The following is a 19008-nucleotide window of genomic DNA, read 5'->3' as shown; positions in this document are numbered from 1 at the left end:
GACTTAAGCTCTACTATTGAACTGTGTAACGTTACTGTGAATAAAATTTGGCATGTATGTGCAAAACTTAGCGCTGGATGTCTCAGGCATGTTCAGAAATATATAAAAATACCTCATAAACAACGTTGCTTCGACAACGCTGATTTGCTTCTTCTTCTGGCTGTGAGGTTAATGAGTGGAAATACAGACAGTGCCACTCTGCCATTGCAACCCACATTGTGATCAGAGCTGGGATTACATCTGTACTGATAATGACTTGAAACTGAAGCTGAGACTTGAGCTTGCTTAAGCTCTACTATTACACTGTGTGCTGTGAACATAACTTGGCATGTAAATTCAAGACTTAGTGCCGGATGTCTCAGGCACTCAGAAATATCTAAAAATACCTCATAAGCAACGTTGCTTCTGCTTCATCTTCTGCACGTGGTTTCAATGAGCAGAAATACAGACAGCACCACTCTTCCATTGCAAACCACACTGTGGTTGGAGGTGTATGTTTCATCCGTAGTGATAAGAACTACCATAGAGAATGAATTGAAAAAGCTCTATTCCTGCTCCTCACACACGAGAACTTTGTATGTATGTTCAAGACATTGTGCAAGATGTCTCAGGCTGTCATGGTTCTGTCATTGACTCTAGATACTCTTGTGAGTATGTCTTTCAATTCTTTGATTGCCATTATCCACCAGATGCCCTCACACCTTTTCTGTTTTCTGAATGTTGGACTGTGTGGGAGAGGGCTTATTTTGAGTTAAACTTTTTGAAGAACTATCTGATATATATTACTTTGGTTGCCTTTTGGTCATATGTTTTTTTTCTCATTGATATGCCGGGTTGTATTTTCTGGGTTTTGGTTTTCTGTTGCTCTGTGTTTCCCTTGTGTGTTCCTTCACTCCTACCGTGTCCATGTGCTCCTCCTCTCACCTGCCCCGCATTACCCTCGTTAGCTCTGTCCTGCTCTGTCTTCCCCACACCTGCTCTGCTCCCTGTGTTTCCCTCAGCCTATCAGCTCCCAGCCTGCCCTTGTGTCCAGTCACCTGTTCTCCATTTGCTCATTAGTCCAGTTTGTATTTCAGCCCTGGTTTTCTGTTCAGTCTCTGTTGGATCCTCGGTTTTGTTCTGGTCTGTCCTGAGGGGTGTACTATGAAGCAAGATCAGTGGGTTCGTGAGGTATGTTGAGCATAAAGCCAGAGTTTTCAATGTCACAAAGGTGTCTCTCTTTTAACCTGGCTAGATCACCATGGTAACTTATGCTGTAAACTTAACCTGGCCTGGAGTGGGTTATGTTCTGAGTTTCGGTTTAAATCGGCAATAAAAAGCACTGCCCTTTCACTAACTACCTGATTTGCTGCACAAAAAAAGAATAAAAAAACAAAACTAATGAAGAATTACTTTGAACAAAAATAAAATAAAATTGATTAGTCCACAAACTGTTTGCATTGCACTGTGGTTCTTTGCAACTAGTACTTTGGTACTGTGGGGGATGCAGAGAACCTCAGCAAAAATACAGTCTGCAATGCGATTCATAAGGTGGCACGAGCTCTACTAAGAGCCACTGGACGTATTTGTCGTGTTCCCTGGCCTCTTGCCCACGCAGTCCATAAAAGAGGGCTTTTATAACATAGCAGGTAAGGTAAATAATGAATTCACAATCAGAATATCAGTAAATACAGACAAATACAAAACAAGTAGTGTAGCTGCTTTAAGGAGTAGCTCAGAGTGTGTGTGCTGCTGCGCCAATACCGTTGAATCAGACACAACAGAGTCTGGAAGAGGAAGTGACCACTGGATCACAGCGACGTTACAGCTGCAGCCTGACTTCAGCTGCTGAGTTTCTCCGTGATTCCTAAGAAACACTAATACAAACAAACAACTAGCTTCACAATATAATGTCGGAGCAGAGATGTGGCGTTACTATTACAACCAGGGTCTGAAATTAACACCCTCCAAGTGCCAAATGCAGGTAGATTTTTGGGTAGATTTGATGCGTAAATCTCAGAAGGCTATCCACCACACTAGAGGGTAAATGTCTGCACCAAAATTGTCATGTAATAAAATATCTGGTATGATGGCTTGGTGGGAATTACTTCTTTGTCCCTATACTGTGTAGTCACACACGCCATATGTGTTTTTAACATGCATCTAAACTGTGTTGTGAAACTGTGAGCGCTCGGGACAGTCTGACACTGTGTCTACAGCAGCAGCAGCAGCAGCAGCAGCAGCAACGAGTGCCCCGTCTGTGTGTCTACACAGAAGGCGTTCAGGTACAGTGTTGAGTATAGGTCACTCACGTTTTAGAAGTGCTCAGAGCCCAATCACAATGACTGAGTAAAACTCTACACAGCACTTTGGTCAACAACGGTTGTTTTTAAATGTGCCCTATGAATAAACTTGATTTGATCTGATTAACCGTTGATCAAAATATTAAAATAATTATGCTTCAAATTTTCCTCTGCCTCTTCTTTATAATTGTATTCAACACCTTATTAACTAAATGAAATGCAATGCCTATGTGACACAAAAAGGCAATTTCTTATTTTGGCCAGAAAAAAAATATACTTGGCTGGTGGATTTTTTTCATCTACCAGTCCCCTTAGCGGGTGAGTCAAAATGTTATTTTCGAACACTGAAACAACTAAATATGGTGTTTTGGAATCAGACAAAACAGAGTATAGACGAGGAAGTAACCATGGGAGCTGTAACAGGGGCAGCTGAGAGAGGCACTGCAGTTGGACAGGCGGCTGTACCATTGACTGGTGCCTGCTGAGGGTCGTCAGGAAGAATGGAGACAGACTGAAAACTCCACAATGCAAAAAACTTTGCAGTGTTTTGATAAACTTGACTGTGTTTTCTGACAGAATATTATATCAGACTTTGCCCACTCTGAATACAGAACAGCAACCATGCAGTACTTGGTAACTTGCTCCACATAACGTAACTTACTCCAGCACACTGATGATCCTTGCCCACCGGTATGATATATTGAGACCCGATGAGGAAAAACATTTTGTAAATGAAAATAAGCCCCAGTAAAGAGATATGATGCTGTTGCTCACTGACTTTGTCTCTGCTAACTTGGTCTTTTTTTAAAAAAAAAATGTATTCAACTTCAATATCACAAACAAATTACAGCATAAATGGAGTTATAAAACAGAAATACAGAACAAAAAAATATACACTGCTAGGGGTTACAGATAAATATGAAATGAAAATGGTGCAGTAAAAATATAAAAAATAAATATACACATTACAATTATATTAATATATTAAATTTGGAGCACAAATTTAAAGTTTTCAAAGCTTTTCTTTGCATGAGGTAAACAATATTAAAATGCAGGACTTTCCTTTTTAAATGTACAAAAAGAGTAACTTTTCACACCTTACATTTATGTATATAAAACTTGACCAGCAATATGATAAGATTACATATGTAAAACTCATTTTCCAATTATCTCCCATAATTTGTAAAACCAAACAAAACATCCTTAAAACAAAGTACAAAAGCATCATAGATATAGTCCAGTATGAAACACCAGATGCCCTGCCACAGATTTCAAGTTTGTTTGCAAGTCCAAAACAAATGGAAGACAGTTTCTGGGTGAATGTTACAAAAAGTAGAAGTTATATCAATGTGAACAGAACTCGGCATATTTCTTTAGGTCAATTCTTGAATCTTACTAAAATTGACTTGACTAGATAACAGCGATGAATGATCTTAAAAGAAATTTCTTTAACTTTGGTAACCAGTAGATATCTATTAGGATGAGACCATATTTTTTCCCAACATAAATCCTGAATAAACGTATTCCAGGTTGCTACTACATATGGGACAGAGACTAAGAATAAGGTGCAGATTTTCTTTGTTATTTTTACAGGAAGCTGGTAAAAAACATAATTTTCCTATAGGCGTGTCAACTGGATCAAGTAAAGGTGTCACATTAGAAGGTGAAAAGGCATAACCCTTATAGGGCATGATAACAACAGATGGAATGGCATCAAAACCAATAGCAAATTGTTTGGGGCTCACAGTGATCTTATAATGACAGAGAAATTCTTGGTAGGTCAGACCAGGGACAGTTGTAACACTTTTTGCAATTTTCTCGATAAATCAAAAACCATTGGAACTGGAACAGTCCATTTGCTATATTATAAACTTCAACTACTGTCAACTACTGAAACAATGTATTTAAGTGGTTTTATGAAATATATACAGGTTGCAAAATTGCTGTAAATACAGTCACTCCACTGCTCTTTCGAAAATCAGGGTAAAGTTCAAGTCACATCTTTCTTTGTTTTTTTGTTATAACTATTCCCAGGTAGATGACTCTCTCCTTAATTTGAATATTACAGATAGAGGGCAACTCACAGTTCTTGACTGCCATTAATTCACACTTATTCACATTTAAATGAAGACCTGAAGCATTGGAGAATCCTCAAATTATGTCAAGAGCAAGAGGAATTTGAGAGGAGACCTTCAAGAAAAGGGTAGTGTCGTCAGCCAATTGGCACATAATGACTTCCCTATCTATGATTGACATACCTTTCAAGCCACTAGCTATGATATGATTAGCTAATAATTGGGTAGATAGCAAAAATAAATAAGGACTGATAGGGCAGCCCTGATGTATGCCATGTTTTAACTCAAATATAGATGTGCCATTTTTTAATTTAATTGAGCTATTTCCATTAGTGTATAATGTTTTAATTGTTCTGCAAAAAAAAGTTGGCAAACCCAAATTTATCAAGTGTTTTAAAGATAAAATCATGTTCAACTGAATCAAAGGCTTCGTAAAAGTCCAGGAAAAGGATGAAGCTTTTGTAAGGTTTAAAAGTGAAGTTAATTTATACATTCAAGTTGATTCACAAAATATGTATTTACAATGTTTACACAGTTAATCATTTATATATCGATGCTGTATTATTTACATATTTACAGGTTCAAATATTTGCATCAGCATCCTGTGAAGGTTGAAACAGTATTGAATCTGCTTCTGTGGTTTTACCTCATTACAGTTGGATCTGCCTCAGTCTAGCCTATGATTGGTTGGTTTAGTCACATGTGCCTAAAAGACGAGGAAGTGTTGTTGTTATGACTCTGATGCCGGGAGCTAGAGTAAAAGTGCTGCTTAAAAAGTCACCTGTCTCCATCCTGCTATTTTCTCTTATGAAGAGTGTCAAATTACCACCTATCGGACCCTCACGTTACACTTTCATTATGGATGAACTCTGGGTAATCCAATATATCAAGTACAAGCTGAATATTGTTAGAGAGATGCCTGTGATTCATCTATGATACCATCCAAAACATCTTTTATATGCTTAGCGAAAATGTAATCATTATTTAGTAGGTTAATCAGGCGCCAATTATCAGTAACAAATCTTTCTTAGGTGTTGGAATAAGGATTATTAGACCCTGTGTTAAAGTGGGAGGGAGAACACCTTTGGCAATACTTTCACAAAACATTTCCAATAAGAAAGGAGCCAGTGCTATCATCGCAATATTGAGAGCTACATAGATTTTTATAAAAGTTGGAGCAGAGGTTTGCAATCTGTTTTGCATCATCACATACTACGTTCTCTATTCTAAGTTGATGAATGGTGTTATTTTTGGACTGGGATTTTTCTAACCTAAAGAAATACACCGAGTTCTGTTCACCTTCTTCCAACCATCAACTCCTGGACCTTCCAAAAGCCCCTGTAGCTTTAGGTTGATAAAACTTATCTCACTTGTTTTGATATTCAAACAGAGGACAACCTAGGACATTAGCAGTTATCGTGGAAATCACCTTTTCTTCCTCACATCGTTTTACTATCATTTTAAGATTACTACAGTATTAAGTATTAAATAAGTTCCCATTTACTGCCATATATTCTTTCAGCCTGGGCCTCATTCCAAAAGGCTTGTATTAGTTCTTTAACCCTGACTTCAACTGCTTCATGATACAAAACAGAGCTATTAAGTTTCCAGTATGAATTCTGTGGATAAATAGAAGTAGAGGGAAGTAAAGAAATGAATGAATGAGTGAATATGGATAGCCTTGTGATCAGTTAATGGGATGGGAAGAATGTAAACATTTGTACAATCTTTAAAATTGTTTGAAATTAACCAAAAATCTATTCCAGATTGTCTCTTTTCTCCCAACCTTGCGTGCTTTGTCGACAAGCAGCCAGAGCTTCATCCTAGCTTCTCTGTTGGCTTTGCAGAGAAATTTGGTGAAGCACAGACTGTTGTCTCGAAGGTAGGAGGAGTTTTTGCTGCAGCCCATAAAGCTGCTCTGTGTATGCGGGAGGAAAACTGCAGGATGATTCCTCTGGTGATGTTCGGTTTCTTCACTCCGACGCAGTGCACAGTGTCTATAACAGCATCCAGTTGAAGCAGCACCTGGCAGATACGGATCCTCTCTTTCCGTACATCTTTGTCACCTCCATTCTTCTTCGAGAGAGATCGAGTTAGGAGACTTTCCCCTTCATCTAACCCATTTGCTTGCAGATAATCTCCATTTCTCCCCTCAGATGCATGATTTGATGATTTGAACAGTGTTATTCTGGACAAAGGTCTTCAGCTCATCTGACCTAGTGTTGGTCAACAATATCAGTCTTAGAAGAAGTGGAAACAATGTGGAAGAAGTTGAACTTTTTTGGCTTCATGCGCCACTGAGCATGTGAACGGAGTCCCGCCTCCGACACTGCATCCAGTTCTCTTTATACATCCATACTCTGCTGGCTGTAAACATACCATCAGTAGAGTCAGTGAGTGTGATCGGATGAGATGCATGCAATGCAATCTGATTGTTGTGTGATTTCCCCTTAAGACAAATAAGGTTGTTTCCTTCTTGAGTCAGAACAAAAAGGTACGCTACATGCCTGACTGCTTTTACACTCCGACATTGTTTTGCCTGCAAAGTAGGTTACTGCAAACCATAACCACCATAACTGGTGACTAATTTTGCCTACATCATATTGTGAAATATGTCTATCAAGAGGGAGCAGGTGGGTGTGGCGGTTCTTCTTTTGTTGTTTAATGGGTTGTTTAGGTATATTATCACCACCTTCTGGATTGGAGTGTGGATCTATTGCATTAAATTCTCCTATCAAGTCCTGTGTTTTTTATAAATCTGAAAATAGTCCTGTACCCTACATCACCTGAACTCCGCTGCAACATTTCTCTAATATCAAGTGTCATGTGATTCCTTGGAGGGTAATTTTAAATGTCTGTCTCTGCAATGTTCACATCTACCCGTAGCCTGCTTATTCATGACTAATGTACTGTTCAGTCTGGTGGGACCAAACCTCACCCTTGATATAATGTCCTCCTCCTTTCTATTGCTAGTGCTCCCTCTCATTTCTCCTAATTTTCTTTGAATGCTGTAGTATTATCAGCCCACTCTTCCTGACATTTCTTTTTCATTTCTGATTTGATCAGGCTTTTAACCTCAGCCTTGCTATACTTTACTGTCATACTTATTTCTCTTTTTGTTGTTGCTAATTTTGCATATTTATCTGCCAGTTCATTTCCATCCACACCTATATGTGCAGGAATCCACATGAATTTAATTTGGAGCTGACAGGTTGCATTTGTGTCCGACACCAGAGAGATGAAGGAGGTATGGCAATGATGAAGCTTTTAATTCAAATATTTATAATTTTTGGCAAAATTCAATACATATTAAATGAAATGGACCAATAGAAAACTTAACTTGGCTCTTTTTCTAAATGATATTGAGCTCTACACAAAGCAATATATTAAGCTGCATACTAAAAAAGCAACAAAGTCCCAAACTATTTCTTAAAACATGAAGGCTAAAATTATTGACTAATACTACTTGAATATTAATTTGTACCCCTTTATTTATTTTTTCTAAATCCTTTTTCTTCCTCCTATGTATTAGGCTATTTTGTTTTTTATTGAATGTAAAATGTTTCTTGCACAATCCTTTTACCAAATTTTATTTATCATTTATATATTTATTTATTATGTCATGTTTCAATAAAGTTAAGAAAAAAAATAAGAGTGAAAGAAGGAGTTTGTTGCTGTGGCCATCGCCAAGGAGTCTGTTAAACGAGAAACCAATAAGAAAACAAATCTCAGTGATAAAGTATCAATATAGTCTTTTTCAGTTATTTTTGGCTTTTCTTAAATGAAAGCATCAGCTGATAAAATATTGACTCACGTTTAGATGAGTCATTGAGGTAACTAGTTAGTTAGTTAGTTAGTTAGTCAGTAACTCTATTAACCCGAGTACTTTATGACAGTCAGTGAAAATTCTCCAAGTAGCTAAACAGTAATGTGGTGCTTCATTTCCCTTTATTTAACCCAGCCAAAGTCTCATTGAAATGAAAATCTTTTTCATGAGACCTGGCCAAGAGAGCAGCTTGGAAAACATTGCTACAGCAATAAAAATACAAACAACCAGGTAAATGGTTAATAATTATTAAACATAAACAGAATAATACAATTCTCACACTCTGACAGTTTAGGCTTATAACAACATCCAGTGAAGATGCATTAACTGTATGAGTTTCCATAAACTGAACTGAGGAAGCTAACAGAAGAGTTATTTTAGAGTCCTTGTTGGTAGTATTCCCTCTCTCTTTCTCCATGAACTGGTGTGATGGCGACACGACCGACGTTCGCAGCGGCCTCTCCTAGTTCCATCTTTGCAGTGTCTTTGTCCATGTCTACGTCTACGTCTGTGTCATCGTGTGGAGTGCAAGGGAAATATGTCTATGATCTGCTAGTTTTGTTTGTTTTCTCTTGGGATTCATATGTTTTTATCATTTTTAAAGGGAATTTTTAGATATACATTATATATCTTTATCCTTTCTTTTCTTGTTGCATTGCGTGTGAGCTAGGAGGAACAGCATTTCAATTTTTTTTGCGTATGCAAATACACAAAAAAATCAAAATAAATTAAATCTTGAATCTTGAATAACTATCTAAAATAACAACAATAACATTGGCAGGTAAAAAGATGTCCAGGCATCGAGGTTAACACTTGGTTACATTTAGTTGTATGGTGACAGTTTAATTGGTTTCCAGGTAACATTTACACTGATGTATAGCTATTGAAATGTAGTCACTGGGTTAACTACTTTTGAATAAAGAACACCAATCATTACAGGACAACTTTAGGAATATATATTTTTTTAGAGATAAAATATTATAAGATTTGTTATACTTTCTTCTTCCTGTTAGTAAGTAGCTACATTTCAGAAACAAAGTATTTAAAAGACAGCATAATCACAGATATTGTTGATCTAACGTTTTCATGTCTAATTTCCAGCCACTTTCATGCTGCTTTAACATTATGGTTACACTACATTTTTATACTATAGTTGTCTAGTACAGATGTATTTATAGATTATAAATGTGTAAATGACATTCAAAATATACAAACATATTAGAGTAAGTAGTATTAAACTGGCTGCTCATACAAAATGATGACAAATCAATCCATCTTCAATCAGCGAGTAAAGCTTTACAGTTCTATTAAGGTCACTAACCTGTGCTGCTAAAACTTTATATAAGAATGAAGACTTTCATATCTCACACATACAAAATGACCTAAATGTTGTGACACTCAGAAAACATCAGAGGCTTTCACACCATGTCTTCTGACCACACATGGCTTCTCCGGAGGCCTCTGTCTCCCAAAAGGTTCCCTCTCATTGTGAAAACCTATCCAGCCCCCAGACCCTCAGAGAACTAAAACAAAAGTAAACTAACTTCTGATGAATGCAGATTAACCACAAATATGTATCTCTGTAAAATATGCAGAATCCAGTCTGTGTAAATATTCTCTTTGGTCCAACAAGGAGCAAGTTAATAACTGTCCTCTGCAAGCATTACATTGCAACATTGCAACACTATAGGTCAGTGACCTACAACCCAATGTCAAGGCAGCTCATGATAATGATGTCATATCAGCAACAGGATCTTTGTGTGTAAAATGTGATAAAAATTTAAGAATAGGCTGTTTTGTAATCATTTTATTAGATGCACTCGTCCTTGCTCTGTAAAATGTTGGTAAAAGGGAATGTGGGAAGTGTAGATCATAGGAAGTGTTACTTACAGTTAGTGAGCAACAGTTATGTCCCAACTCAAAGGCCAATACTGATGGTTACTGGGCTCCTCCTCCTTGATTTTTCAAACGGGTCAAAGGGGATCCAGCAGACAGGAGGCTGACAGCCCAGCCCCGAGAGCAGCCCCACCCACACCTGTGCTGCCCGACACCTCCCCCCGCTGATGGACAGAATCACTGATTCCATCAATGAGGTAACACTGCGTTATGGCACATGCTGCTTTATGGCATTTCCTCTTTATCAGAGACTGTTGCTGAACTGCAAGGTTGCCAGTAACTGTATGAGGGTGAAGCAAGATGTTGGCCAACAGAGCCTGACAACTTCCAACGGGATAAATAACAGTTTGAACAAGTTGCTCTGTCTATATGTTGATCTAGACTGTTCATTAATTTATCTGACTTAATATCCACACTTTAACCAGCTAGCCGCTAACTATTAACACCCTAACAATCACCAGTAATCACTGGTCAAATCAAACTGCTTCTATTCACCAAGCGACCGTTAGTCATCATCCAGTGATCTCCTGTTAATACCCTAAAAACCACTTGTAATCACCTACCAGCCACCTAGAGACAACATAGCAACCACTACTAATCACTTGACAAGCACATACTTACTCTGTACCAACTACCTACAAACTAGCAACAACTAGTAATCACTAAACAACCACTCCTAATGACCTAGCAACCAGGTAACACTGCCACAACCTCTAGTTATCACCTAAAGGGCAACAGTGTCCAGAAAGAAGCCACTTGCGTAGTATTCTAGCATTAATGTAACAAGCACAAATAGTAATTTTACCATGCAAGCACAAGTTATCATTAAAAAGCACCATATAAAATTTAAAAATGTTTATAACATACTACAACACAGTTGTAAGCAGATTTAAGGTGTTGTTTAGTGATTTAGTTGTCAAAACTTTAAAGGAGCCCAGTAAAGTAACACATTGTGTGTATACTTGAGGTCTCACAAAAGTGTTGAATGCATTTCTTTCCTTATAAAACATTAGCAAAGCCAGTATTTAAAATCCTGCGTTGTTTTCAATCGTCTTCTTCTTCACCGCTTTGTTGGTGTATTGCTGCATTTGTTGGAGCATTACAGCCATGTATAGATCATTGGAATAGTGTCAAACCATTGGTAGGACTACGTATCACCTCACTCATGTGCACAAACAAAACAGGGACCCACTCATTAAAAAACTGCTACATAGCAGAATCTCCACTGGTACCTTTAACTCCTCCTGTGAAGCACCCATACCTGGAAACTGCACCTCCAAGCAGCAAACAGAGGTAACTATTGAACATGTACAACCACAAATCCTGTACATACTACTAGATATGAGCGTGCAGTTTACGTACTGTACATAAACTGCATGCTCATATCTACCCAACCTGCTGTCTGCGATGCTTTTGTACCAAATGATGAATACAGGCACTATCTTGTGCATTTTCATTAAAGATGATTTAATAATGAAACATATATATTTTTTATTATTTCACTTTCTGTAAATATAATTCATTCTTGTCCAAAGCATGACTTGTCTGCAATCACACATAGAGAAACCTGGGGTTTAGATTTGTGGTTGTTTTTGTACAGTTGTAAATAATATAAGGAATGATATATAAAAAATGAATATAAAATGATGATATAAAACTAGGTGAAAACAAACGTTATTTTTGAAAGTATTATATATATGTGTGTGTGTGTGTGTGTGTGTGTGTGTGTGTGTGTGTGTGTGTGTGTGTTTAATTGACTGGCATTTAGTGCTGGAAAGTAACTGAGTACATTTACTCAAGCATTGTGCTTACGTACAATTTTGAGGTACCTATACTTACTTGAGTATTTCTATTTGATTCTACGTTATACTTCCACTCCACTACATTTCAGAGGGAAATATTGTACTTTTAACTCCACGACATTTATTTGAAGCTTTTAAAATACAAAACATTGTTAAAGATGAAACCAGTGGTTTCCAACCTTTCTGGCTTTTGCCGTCTTACAAAAAGCAGTGTGTAGTCGGGGTCACATTTCACATGTCTATAACAGCTCCATTAAATAGTGATTTTTCCCTCTAAATTCTCACATGCTTTCATTTCAATAAATGTTCAAATGATACAATATTTCAGCAAAAATCAAAGATTAGAGAAAAAGTCCAAAAACTGAAAACAGATTTGTGTATCAGAACTTTGTTTTTTCTTCTTTCCTCTCCCATTAATCATCTCACCACCCCTCAGATTTATCTGCTGACCCTTTGGAGGAACCCGACCCCTAGGTTGGGAACCACTGGACTAAACTAGCTAACTGTATATAAAGTAGTGTAAACTAGCTCCACCTCCAGCAGCTACAACAGTAACATGCTGCTCTAACACTGAAGCTTCACTATTAATAATCTAATGATGTCATATATAATAATATATCAGTCAGAGGGACCAAACCACTACTTTTACTGCAATACTTTAACTACACCAAGCTCATAATACTTATGTACTTTTACTGTAGTAGGATTTTTCACGTGTAATGGAGTATTTGCACATTGCTGTTTGGTACTGTCCCTTTAGTAAAAGATCGGAGTACTGCTTCCACCAGTGCATTTACCATGTGTTGTAATAGATAAACGAGTAAATAAAAGTCATGTGTCGATGACGTGTAGGTAAACAAAACCTGAGCCAATCCCAGAGGTGCACCTCAGTCAGCTGACATCAGCTTCCGGTAATGTAACGTCAAGAGTGTTGTCAAAATGGCAGGACACGACCATCACCACAATTTATCTCTGTGTTTCTGCGATTTAATGAGGTAAATGTCTTCTCACAGTCTCTCGCTTCTTGCACTAAGCTGATGAAATCTTCTGAAAGCAGAAGATTTTGGACAGAAATAAAGTCAAGTCTCGGGGCTTTGTGTGGTGACAGGACAGCTAACTGTAGCCGAACTAGCTGGCACTAAAGAACCTCCTCTTAGCCGACCCGTACTCCGCCTTCAGCTACCGTTCTGTGTCCCCTTTTCAGGTTGCTGTGGTCCTTGGTTGTGCCCTGCGCCTACCTCAGCCTGCTCCTGACCCTTCTGCTGTTGCTGCTCCTGCTGGGACTCCGCATGTGGCTGCAGGGCCGCCAGAAAGCCCGCCGGGCTCAGGATGGCGGCCCGGCGGTGGCTTTCTTCCACCCGTACTGCAACGCTGGAGGAGGCGGGGAGCGGGTCCTGTGGTGCTCCCTGAGGGCCCTCATGCACCGGTATGCAGCTGTCTGTCCAGATACAAAGTATGCGGACACCTCTATGCGCATACTTTGGTGTACTTTTGTTCTGGGTCGTAGTTAAGCCTACACAGCTTCACAGTTTTTCATGTCTGTCTTAAAAAAAACAGTCAGTCCGAATGAGCATTGACACGTTTTTCTTGCTGTAATCATTCCTCCTGTTCATACTGACCATTAGAAGATCCCTTCATAATGACCTTACAAAATCCACTGGCCTATTGAGTCCTGACCTAGACCCCATCCAACACCTTTAGGATGAACTGGAGCACTGACTGTGAGCTAGAACTTATCACCCAACATCAGTCCCTGCAGCCAGGTTCCAACATCTGGTGGAAAGCCTGAAACCAGAAGAGTGGAGCTTTTATAGCAGCAGATTAATTATGATTTTCATCAATCACATATGACATAGTTGTCAGGTGTCCACATTACTATTGGCCATGTAATCTGTGTCGTTCTATGTATCTGTGTACATATGACTCCTGATGAATTGCAAACATGACTGCATTCAACTTGCAACTGCAACGTACCTATACACATCAGGGTGGTATCCAGCTGTGAGCCATCACAATAATGAGGTGAAGTTCATAATTAGAAGCCAATCACATGCAACAAAAACGCATCAACAGTATTTAATCAAAGATTAAAGATAGTCACACAGCTAGAATAGAATAAGAAGCAATAGAAATAGTGGAAACCACACAGAAACCAAATGCTTAAAAAGGCTAAAGCCATAAGACAACAGAAGCTCTCATTTGCCACCATAAAGTTCACCTGTGGCCTCATGAGCAGATTCTTGAACAGCCTGAATTCTCCTCCAGTAAGTGTACTGTATTCTCGGGCTCAGTAAGTGTACTGTAAATGAAGACCTGAAGTAGTATGCATCTCTGAAACAGATGTTTGGTTTCCCCCTCAGGTACCCTGGCGTCTCGTTTGTGGTTTACACAGGTGATCAGGGAGTGACTGGTGAGCAGATTCTTGAGGGAGCCAGCCAGCGATTCAACATCACCCTGCCTCGGCCAGTCACCTTCATCTTCCTGCATCACCGCACGCTAGTGGAGGCCACTTCTTACCCTCACTTCACCCTGCTGGGCCAGAGTGCCGGCTCCATGTTCCTTGGTAAGGGTGGGCCTTTGCTTTTCCGCCAGAACAAGGTTGTCATGTCATGTCATGTGAAACATCCATGTGAGAGTTCATAAATGCAGGTATTACATTCCAAATAGCTTAAATGATTTCACAAAATCCAGTCAGTGCCTGGAATTCTCACCAGCCAAACATTATAAAGTTTATTTGATCTTTAGCAAGTGAAGAGCCATCATTTGGAGATCCTTTTTTCCTATAGATGGAATGTGGTTAGGGTTATCCCTAACCCTCTGTAAGGTTTGCTTGTACCAGTGTTCCAAGTCGGATTCAACAAACTCTCTTAATTGCTGGAACTTGTCGTAAATCACTTATTTCAGCCTGATGAATGTCACCTGTTCATTGGGGGGGGGGGGGCGCGTTCATGAGATGTGATCATTAGCATAATCAGCTCCCCTAAAATGACCATACAAGGCTCTATGTTACACTCTGTTTGTGGGCAAGTTTCATTCACAAAAAAACTTCTCAAAGAGTAAAAACACCGCACAGCTTCAAGTCCTGCTTTCAGAAATCAAAAGACAAAAACATAACAAATGTAGGAGTGTCTGAAGTGTATTTTTACACGCATAACTACACTGTGTGTTGGGCTCTGAGTGCTGCACTTAACACACACACAGAGGACTGTTGCTGCTCTACTAAACATGCTGCTTTCACCACACAGGCTGTGTGCACACTGTTCTCCATCACTTTCCAAAAGTCAGGGGGAGTCATTTGAGATCATTTGTGAGCTGAATGTCAGAGATGACCTGCGTGTGTGTTGTGCAGGCTGGGAGGCGCTGATGGCTTTTGTTCCTGACCTGTACGTGGACTCAATGGGCTATGCCTTCACACTGCCAATCTTCCGCTACCTGGGAGGCTGTAAGGTGGCAAGCTATGTTCACTATCCCACAGTCAGCACCGACATGCTGTCTGTGGTCAGAGAGAGGAACCCCAGGTAACATTGCACGAACACACACACACACACACACACACCTGTAAATCAAAATATTGTGGGAGACACTTTAACATTTTCTTACTTGGAATTTTCCATCAAAGGGCTTTCTGTTGGTGAGATTGTCTGTTCAACTATGCTGGCTATTACTGCTCATGCCAACTTCTGTTTATTTCCAACAAATCAGGAAACTTATCTAACTTATATAACAAGAACTTATCTCCTCCTGTGCAACAGCTTCCAGACAGTCCAGGTCTGGTGGTTGTATCAAAAAAGACACAGGCAGACAGCAGCGTTCTGCCACAGTTAAAATTGTCATTATTTCTGCTCCATGTATTGTCTTACAGTTTAGTCTGATCTCAGCATGATGGAAACACATCACTCTACTGACAAAGCCACAGAGGGAGAAGTGATGCTGATAAATCCCGGCATTTTTGATCTTTTAAAACCACACAGAGCTTCTGTCTCCTTCTGTCTTCCAGGTTTAACAACGCTGACTTCATCTCTAGAAACCCTGTGCTGAGTGCAGTCAAGGTGGTGTACTACTGCTGCTTCGCCCTGCTGTATGGCCTGGCCGGCTCCTGCAGTGATGTCATCATGGTGAATTCCACCTGGACGCTGGGACACATACTGGCTTTGTGGCGCTCCCCCAGCCGCACCAGCATCGTCTACCCGCCCTGCGATGTAAGAGCCTTCCTGGATGTCCCACTAGATGAAGAAGATGAAGAGGAAATGGAAGAGGGCTGGGAGGAGCTTGGACGAGAGCTGGGGAGTGAAGAGGAAGCAGGAGGAGACAGGAAGTGTCACTCCATCGTGTCAGTGGGTCAGTTCCGGCCTGAGAAGGACCACCGGCTGCAGATCAGGGCATTTCGCAAACTGCTGGATAGGAGAGGAGAGGGGCCCGGAGGGCGGGAGTCCCTGAGGCTGGTGCTGATTGGTGGGTGCAGGAACCAGGAGGACGAGGAGAGGGTGCTGATGCTGCGGGGACTCTGCCAGGAGCTGGCTGTGGAAGACCGTGTTGACTTCAAACTCAACGTGCCCTTTGAGGAGCTGAAGAGAGAGCTGGTGGATGCCACTATCGGTCTACACACCATGTGGAACGAACACTTTGGCATAGGTGACACACACACACACACACACACACACACACACACACACACACACACACACACACATAATACAACCACATATTGTATTCATAAAACCTACTCTGGTATTTTATTCATCAGTTATTTCAAGGTGCCTGAACAAACAGACTCAAGCAGAAATAATATCACTATGTAACATAACAACGCTGAATAAAGATGATATGAACTACAGGTGATGGTGATGACAGGATACCTCTAAAACTAATCACCAAATTCCACTGAGATTAATGCTAACATAGCATGCTAATTTGTTTATGTTAGCATGCCACATGTTAACATTTCATGCTTGATGTCTCCAACATGAAATAACAAAAAGACATTATAGAAGTAAATAATCATTATTTAATATATGTGATATAATTATGAATGTTTGAAGTAATCAAAGTAAAGTGTCATTCAGACCAAAGCAGCAGCCAAAAACATAACTTCTCTGCCCTGTTTGTCTTGATTGACAGACTGAAAATATATGAAATAAAATATTCATCGGTCAAAATGCTGCACTGAAATAAAAAATATTCTGGAATATGGACATTTTGAAATGGAAACAGCTGAAATGAAATAATAATTTCCTGCATTACACTTATTTTTCAAAAAGCAGGATAACATAACATTTTAAGTATTGGATTATTTCCTATGATTTATTTTATGGTTATGATATATTTGTCTGTATTTAGTCATAAGCTAATGTATTTCATAGTGTCTTATTCAGGCTTTACAACTACATGTTTTAACATATCCATGTTGACAGTCTGTTTTGCATGTCAGCATGCTAATGTGCTAAACATGACATGCTAAATTATAGCATGTTAACATTCTAACTGAGCACATGCTGAGGTCAGTTAAAGGACAGGTTGACAGTTTGTCTTATAACAACAGTCAGGTGTCCGTATGAACAGTGAAAGAGGTTTTCCTCGCTGTAATCATTCCTCCTGTTCATACTGGCTGTTAAAAGATCCTTCAAATGTGCTTTCAATGAAAGTGATGGAGGCCAAAATCCACAGTGTGTCCACACAGTTATTTCAAAGTTGATGTGAAGCTTCTATGAGGCTTCAGCAGTCTGAGTTAGTCATATCAAGTGGATATCTGACACATTTACAGTCTTTTTAGCATCAAATTCCCTCTTTGTGTTTCCTCAGACAGTGTTTCCCTGTTGAGCTGTGGTGGAAGTATAGTAACAAAAAGAGGGACTTTGGCACTAAAAAGACTGTAACGTTGAAAGATATCTACTTGATTTGACTCATTTGGACGCTGAAGCTTCATATTAGCTTCAGATAAACTTTTAAATACATTTATGCACAGAAGGAGGACTGTGGATTTTGTCCCCCATCACTTCCATTGTACATTGCAAAACGATGTTTTAAGACAGACTTGAAAAATTGTGAACCTGTCCTTTAACATGCTAAAATTCTTAACATTGCATGTTAAATGTAAAATGCTTGCTATGGCACATTTGAACACTAAAATGATCTGCACTTTAAACTGAAAGTGAAATGTTAATGTTAGAATGCTGAAGTTAGATAAGATTTAATACTAACATTATGTTGCTTACCTTTTTAGCTTGTTTGCCTTTCACTGAATTATGTACTAGATTCTATTATGTTGCACTGTTTTCAAAATACACTACCTCTGATAACGTGAAATACATCCCCTCCGTGCAGCTGAGGATCCTTCCAGGAAATGCTCACAGATGAGTGATTTCAGTAGTAAATGGTTGTGCATGAGATAAGCTGATGTGTCCATTTCTCCTCTCTGTAGGTGTGGTGGAGTGTATGGCTGCAGGCACCATTGTTCTCGCCCACAAGTCCGGTGGTCCAAAGCTGGACATCGTGGTGCCGTATGAGGATGGACAGACGGGCTTCCTGGCTGACAGTGAGGACAGTTATGCTGCTGCCATGGAAACCATCCTGACGTTGTCACCAGCAGCTAGACTGGAGATCCGACGTAACGCCCGGCGCTCCGTGGAGCGATTCTCTGACCAGGAGTTTGAGGTCTGTTTCCTCGCCGCGATGGAGTCTCTGATGAGTAAATTGGAGCGATGAGGACGCAGAGCTTTATTGGTCTTTTTTTTGTTAAACCCACATATGGAGTGGAGCAGTGAGGGTCATATCTATGCTTTTATTACACACTATTATTATAAGTGTGACACAGTGCCTCATTCGCAATTAAAAGTCACCAGACAGAGACATGGAGGAGCAACAAAGATGAAGTTTTGTACCATCTAGTAGGAAATCAGCAGATTTTCTTCCACAGTTGTCAAACCTTGCTGTTTGGCCTCTGACTGAAAGCTCGTCTAATGAGACACCATCAACAGGGCTGATTGTCAACAGATTGTTAAATGCCCCATGGAATTTAACACTCTGAGAAGTTCCAGTGACCCAGCTTTGAAAAGCAGATGTAGTGCAACTCAGTTAGCTAAACATTAAAGTCATATTGGGTTTGCCATGAAATAGTGAATGTTATCTGT

The 19008-nt window shown here is 39.5% G+C and overlaps 1 protein-coding gene across 1 annotated transcript; it reads left to right on the top strand.

The window, feature by feature from the left end:
- Positions 1-12782: 12782 nt before the first annotated feature.
- On the top strand, positions 12783-18775 carry LOC121907495 (GDP-Man:Man(3)GlcNAc(2)-PP-Dol alpha-1,2-mannosyltransferase-like). The gene is made up of 6 exons (XM_042427099.1): positions 12783-12876; positions 13086-13307; positions 14242-14444; positions 15231-15399; positions 15879-16513; positions 18300-18775. The coding sequence occupies exons 1-6, from the start codon at positions 12821-12823 to the stop codon at positions 18581-18583; spliced, it is 1569 nt and encodes a 522-aa protein (XP_042283033.1). The 5' UTR covers positions 12783-12820; the 3' UTR covers positions 18584-18775.
- The last annotated feature ends 233 nt before the right edge of the window (positions 18776-19008 follow it).

The sequence above is a fragment of the Thunnus maccoyii genome, chromosome 11, assembly GCF_910596095.1.
Source record: "Thunnus maccoyii chromosome 11, fThuMac1.1, whole genome shotgun sequence".
NCBI lineage: Eukaryota > Metazoa > Chordata > Actinopteri > Scombriformes > Scombridae > Thunnus > Thunnus maccoyii.
The sequence above is the reverse complement of the archived record's forward strand: the minus strand, read 5'-3'. Positions and strand labels throughout refer to the sequence as shown.